The sequence below is a fragment of the Arachis duranensis genome, chromosome 2, assembly GCF_000817695.3.
Source record: "Arachis duranensis cultivar V14167 chromosome 2, aradu.V14167.gnm2.J7QH, whole genome shotgun sequence".
NCBI lineage: Eukaryota > Viridiplantae > Streptophyta > Magnoliopsida > Fabales > Fabaceae > Arachis > Arachis duranensis.
Genome location: NC_029773.3, coordinates 91,379,476 through 91,386,238, shown reverse-complemented (window position 1 = coordinate 91,386,238; position 6,763 = coordinate 91,379,476). Strand labels below are relative to the sequence as shown.

At 29.0% G+C, this 6,763-nt stretch overlaps 1 protein-coding gene across 1 annotated transcript; it reads right to left on the bottom strand.

Annotated features, from left to right (window-relative positions):
* Positions 1-2,978: 2,978 nt before the first annotated feature.
* LOC107476051 (uncharacterized) lies at positions 2,979-4,894 on the bottom strand. Its single transcript, XM_016095801.3, has 3 exons — positions 4,411-4,894; positions 3,564-3,668; positions 2,979-3,457 (listed from the first exon to the last, which is right to left on the bottom strand). Exons 1-3 carry the CDS (start codon positions 4,744-4,746, stop codon positions 3,146-3,148), a joined length of 753 nt encoding a protein of 250 aa, XP_015951287.1. The 5' UTR covers positions 4,747-4,894; the 3' UTR covers positions 2,979-3,145.
* Between the last annotated feature and the right edge of the window lie 1,869 nt (positions 4,895-6,763).

The window sequence follows — 6,763 nt, the reverse complement described above, 5'->3', positions numbered from 1 at the left end:
TTAAAAAGAATTATATATTATTTAAAAAATAGAATTAAAATAGGCTTTTAATATTTGAAATTTTTTAAAAAATATTTATCTAAATATAAAATAATTTTTTTATTTACAATAAAATAAAAAAATTAAATATTTTTTAGAAGTCAATCCAAATGACTTATGAGTCAAAAGAGATAAGAATGGATCTTAATTATTCTTCTTCTTTCTCGCTAAATTCTACTTTGTTTTCTTTTTAGATAAGTATGAACTGGAACTACTAATCAAGTTGGAGAAAATTATTTAAAAAATCAAATATAGACCTACCTACTAGATCTCCCTAACGTTAACAAGATTAATGAGGTGAATGATTAGGAGCAAGTATGATTAAATAATAGATATTTTAGTGTTAATTTGCTTTCAATTATTATATAGAAAGATACTAATAGTGCACCGAATATATGTTAATAGTTTAGAAGGTATATATTACTCTCCTACTTACTGTACATGTAGAATTGTTTTTCTACTCTTGGTTGATTCTTTTATAGGGTGAAAGGTTATGTTCCAATTTATCTAAAATTTTAAGGAGAATCCTAGGTTTTTCATTGAAATTGATACCTAGTCATTTGTCATCTCCAAATTCTACACATAATAATAATGTCACACAGTATTGTCCATATCATTTACTCCATTACATGTATGTCCCACTTACTTGTCACATTCATCAATAGGTTGGTATTAAGAAAAACAAGAAAAAGAAAAACAACTATATATATACTTGTCCGGTTCCTTTATATTTCCATAAAAAAAAAATTTATTTTGTTGGGTTTTGGATGGAGTATGACATACTTGTGTTTTAGAGTTTATAATGTTTATTTTAAATAGAAAAAAAAATCTTAAGAGTCAGTAATTTTTAGCTTTTTTTATTATTTAATTATTATAAATATTAAATTATCTTTAATAAATAAATTTTATTAATTAATATATATAAATTTTAAAAAATCTTATAAATATATATACAAATTATATGTTTTTGTGTGTAAAATTTCTGTAAATATAAGTATAAATTACTGCTGACTAAATATTGACTAAAAATGATAATATTTATTGATATTATTCTTTAAAAAAATAAAATTACATTAAAAGATAAACAAAAATAAATTTAAAGAGAAGGATGTATTTGTGGATATTATTAAAGCCGAAATTAAATTTACAATAAAAATGTGAAAGTACTTTGTTTTGTAAGACCAATTATGATATGAACCTATATATAAGCTAAATCAGCAACTCCACTTATATGCAAATTGCATTGCAACTCTCATTAAACCATATTTGATAAACTAAGCATTTCACTTTGTAATTCTTATTAAGAAAATAATTAGAGAATTGCACCACAATCTCAAATCAAAACAACCCACCCGGGTGGGTTCTTTTTTCTTCCCTACATAATGACACTGCAGATTGAAAAGATCACCAACTAAGAAATCTTAAAATTAAAAAACATTTGATTATTTAAATAAAAAAATTGTATTTACCAATTTAAATGATAGCAAAAGGAGCTTGCAAAATTAAGAAATAATGTCATTTCGGAGCTAATGTAATTTGTTCATATAATGTTTTCTATTTTAATTTCGCTAGTAGTGTTAGCGAAATTATGATATAACTTTTTTCTTCCTCAATTTTCACTAGTATTGGCGGCAAATTAAGATAATTATTTTTTATATTAATTACGTAAATAATTATCTAAAAAAATAAATTTAATTATATGACGGTATAAACGTTGTACACGGTTAATGCATTAAAATTAAATTCTTATTTAAATTAAAAATTATAAAAAATTTTATTTAAATAAAAAAACCTTCGATTAGATGGTCAATAAAATAAATAAATAAACTCATATATAACTCCAACTCTCCGATGCAGAAACTTAAAGAAAACTTGAATAGAGGGATCTAACCCCTATGCCGCGTGTTGTTGAACCATAAAGCCGAAAGCACAAGGACAATATATCCAAGTGGAAATCTATCGTAAGGGCACGTAGGAAAAAAAGACCTATGCATTTTTATCTTTTCGGCTATTAGATTTGTAATCCACATCATAATAATCATACTAATCTACACCCTTTTTGCATTTGGTAAAAAGATCTTAGGAGACACCACCACCCCCTTTGGGTTCAATTGTATGTGGATATGTCAATGGTGCTTTTATTGCTTTTGTCTCTTAACATATAAAAAGGTTTTGTGGTAGTGGAGAAAAAGACCTCCATTGCTAAAAAGTAAAAGGTTTGCATCACCCAAGTGGACATGGTGGAAAATGCTTTCTTTGTTTGTTTAATTTTTTTTCGCATGCTGAAAATGGAACCATTTTAAAGTTGTGTTATGTATTAGTACAAGAATTGCCACAAAACTCGACAAAAAATAATGATACATAGTAGTTAAACAAGTGATTTAAGAGCATTACATTCATATACACTAATCACTTGTTGAAAGATGATGGAATGGTTAATCATATTTTGTGTTGAAAATAATTGTTAAGGTTCCGTTATTCTTTCTGTCATCATGCAAACCCATTACTCTCTCATTGTTTGCCATCTTCATCACTCATCTTAATTCTTGAGTTTGTTTCTTTTTCTTTTCTTTTTTTTCCTTCAAGGATATTTCTCCTCTTTAACTAAGACTAAAAGATTCCTTATTCAATCGCCCCTTACCAATGATTACATGCAAAATAATATTTTATCACCCTTTTTTCAATTGGAACTAAAAGGCTATCTGGTTGTATATTGATCAAATGTAAAGTTATGAACAAATCCACATGATTTGAGTTAGTTGAGTTGAAAGTTCAAATACGGTATTGGCAAAAATGAATATTGCACTCACTTTATCTCATATACCAAACCAGCTAACTCTCTTCCAACATTTGATAGGGATGTGAAGCATAGTTTCCTGCAGTTAACTTCATAAGTACTGGTATAGGAATATTAGTGAAGTACTCTACTTTATCCAGTATTTGAAAGTAACCTTAACCTTTGGTATACAAATTTACACGCCATTGTTCAAGATTCATACAGATATATTTAGAAGGGAATGATCAGCAAGCGTATCCAAGTTGATAGAGAACCAAACTAAACATATATATTGCTACAAACGAAGTGAATAAAAGAACTAAAAGGGAATTAGAAAAACTTGTCATACTGGCTAGTGAGGGAATCTCTGAGATTTGAGTAAAGGCCATAGAGTGAATACTGGCGAAGGTTTTTCACTTCATACCAAGAGTTGAGAGCTCTGAGGTGTTCATCTGTGCCGGAGAATGCCAATTGTATTCCTATGCTGCAATCCACGGATCCTCCATGGCTCTTGCAGGTTGAAGTTTGCAGCGCGCAATCCTGATTGTTTAGACACACAGCTTTGGAGTTACCTGAGCACTTAGAACACCCATCTCTTTTCCAATATAAATTTTGCAGCCTGCCTTTCTGAAACTCAAGGACCTGCATAATAGCATTTCAATTGGTTCTTAGTGAGGATCTATGATCATGGAAATCAAATAAAACCCGCAAATATTGAAAAAATAAGCCTCAAAATGAATCTCCTTACAAGAGTGAAACTGGTCACAGTGAATGAGCTGTTTGCAATAAAAGCAGGAGGAGACCTTGCCGCGTATTTCCGGCCAGCAAATGCAACCATATAGCCATAAGAATCCTGGACCGAGAAGACTAGTATGAGATCCAAGACAACAAAATCAACAACAATGCCATACAGGTCAATCCACTACAGGGCATGGCATTAGGAACCAAATGGGATCAATCAAGGAGCCACAGATATTTATGTTTTGCTTGTAACATTAGCAATGCTAGTTTGAGAATGCAGAAATCATGAAGGTGGAAAATTTAAAATCAGAAACCAATTGAAAGTGGAGTGAAACAAATATTTCGATTTTCATATTCACTCAATTTCTCAAAGCCTTACTCTCACACCATTGCTGCCTCAAACAAATGTTCAGTAATTTTCCTTCCAAATTCTCCAATTCAACAATTTTCTAGTTCTCCATATCAGAATATGCACAAGCAAAAGAACACATCAATTGCATTGTTATGAAAAGCCACCACAGTCCAAAGTACTATGAAAGTAAGGGGAAATTTTCTAACAAATTCTGCAAAAAAGGAAAAACTTTCCCCAATTGGAATTCAGTTACTTCAATCTCGAATTATACAAACTCGAAACTCAAAAATCTAACCCAACTCTTCCACTATCCATATTCAAAAGCCTGAAAACTCCAAATATTGAAAATAGTGATAAAATTCAATAGCAGATAAATTAACCTAAATTAAAACTTCAACCAAGCCCTAATTGAATTCAGTAAATACAGCACAAACCAGAATATCCAAACTCGAATAGTTCCACAATTAAAACTCAAAATCGGAAAATTGAAAGAGTAACGAACCGCAACGAAGGATGAGGAATTGACGGTGAGCAGCGAGATCTCGTCAACCTTAGGTCGGAACACAGAGATCTGCGAATTCGAATTCGAGAGAGAAAGTCTCGAATCACAGGGAGACAACTGAACGTTTCCATTGAAGAACTTATCCTTCGAAGAAAACGCTATTCCCAAAGTGAAACCATCGTTTCTCTGCACGCGCGTGTCAGTACAGGGAGAGTACGCTCCGTTCGTGTCTCCGGCGAATGCAGGAACTGCAGCAACAGCCAGAACCACCACTGTGATCGCGGCCGCGACCACCGACGGCGCCGGTGTCGAAGATAGTGTTCGAAGAACCGCCATGGAAGATTCTGAAAACAGACTATGCGAGCCAACCAAGAAGAACGTGGAGTAAGGTTCGGTTTTGTCGCGTTTTGAGTTTAAACTTACTTGCTGTTCATTCTGTTGAAGAATTGATGTCGTTTACGTGAAGGTTTTTGCGTTTCGGGTTACTCTAACTCTAGTGACAAAAAATACTTATTTTCTTTTTTTTTGTCAGGGAAATCGGCCCACAGCTAGGCCCAGACCCAAACAACACAGAATATCTACCCGACCCGGCTTCAAACTAGTATATATGGATCCATCTCTCTACATGATAGAGAAATAGAGAATACACTTTGTATTCAAATCCTATAACTATTGAGGTTTTTTATGAAAAAAAGAAAAATAGTTTTTCTTCTTTTTGCATCATTTTCATTATTATTACTGAACACTTTGATCAGAAGTAGTGGAGTGAAATTATTAAAACAAAACAAAAAGTTTAAAAGGGGAACAACTAATTACAACAAAAAGTTAGAGAGATAAGAAATGTATAACTATAAGCATAAGTGAATTTTAACAACTTTGTCATTTTCTCAACGATTAATAATAATATAAATAAAAGAAACTAAATCTTAGCATCATGTTCTTCTTTCTTTTTTTTTTTTTCTATTTTGATATTTTAACATCAATCATATTATATATAATAAAAACCAGTTATAAAATTAATTACTATATAAAATATACATTAAAAATATATAAAATCTAAGATAACACATATATACACAAATATATAATAACTAATTTAATAATTAAATTTTTATACATATAATATTTTTGTTTAACATATACATTTTAGAAAAAAGGATAAATATATATAGATTTCTCACTTTTTAACTCTAAAATAAATAAATCTCTGATTAAATAAAAATATAAAAACATCACTTATTTTTTAAAATATAAAATATCGTTCTTCAATTTTATTTAAAATATATAAAGACAAATAAATTATTTAAAAAATTTAAATATTTTTTATTTTTAATTAATTAATAATTTATTTATTTTTAAATTAAAAAACCAAAAAGTCGCCAAAAAAATTAAAAAACCAAAAATCTATTTATCGTTTTCTCTTAGTTTTATTGTATCCACCATTATTGTTCGATGAATTGAGATGTTTAACCTACACAATAATCTATGGAACTCGCTAAGCTAGCCAGCCATAAAGGAATAAATTATTGAACTCCATGAACAAGTATCCTAGTAATGCATGGAACGTGGCAATTTTCAACGTTGATTATGACAGATAAGATTTGTTAATGTCCTTTCAAGAGAAAGGTGTTAAATCAGCACACACAATTGTAATATTCAGAGAGTTGACTTGAAACACATATAACTTGTGATGATCTATAATCCCACATAATTCTGCTACATGATTACATCAACATAGGCGGTTTTGAATATTATTATCAATTTATATTTTATATATAACTCTGAATCTAGCTTAAATAAGATTTAATTTGCATATACTTAATTATAGTTTATGATCCAATTTAGTAATATTTTAAAAAATAAATAATTATATAAATAAAAATATCTCTATATTACCATAAAATTTGTTAGTTTTTTATTCAATTCAACCCTAAATATAAACATATATACATAATATTTCTATCTTATCTTTATTTCAACCTTTTATATTTCTATCTTAATATACAATTGAATGTATACCGTCACTATAAAATAATTTTACATAACGCGACATCGATAAAAATAACTATCTTTCACATCAACTATGTAAATGATTATAAAAAAAAAGAAATGATTGTATAACTCTGTAAAACATTTTACATTATCAATATATCAAAATTAAACTCTATACAATTTAAAAAATCTTTTAACACAATATTAATGTAAACATTGTTGAGAAAATTAGCATTGTATTCACATGCAAGTTCCTTACTATTTGTACATTCTTTCTTTACTTAATCACAAATTAATCTTTCCTTGAATCAAAAGCAAACCCTTTTTATTTTTATTTACTTATTTATTTATTCTATTTACA

Excerpts from the sequence above, each read along its gene's own strand:
- LOC107476051 (XM_016095801.3), bottom strand. The coding sequence starts at position 4,746 with ATGGCGGTTCTTCGAACACTATCTTCGACACCGGCGCCGTCGGTGGTC. Across the intron at positions 3,669-4,410 it reads ATTCCTCATCCTTCGTTGCG|GATTCTTATGGCTATATGGT; the intron begins GTTCGTTACTCT and ends TTCTCGGTCCAG. Across the intron at positions 3,458-3,563 it reads CTGTGACCAGTTTCACTCTT|GTCCTTGAGTTTCAGAAAGG; the intron begins GTAAGGAGATTC and ends GCTATTATGCAG.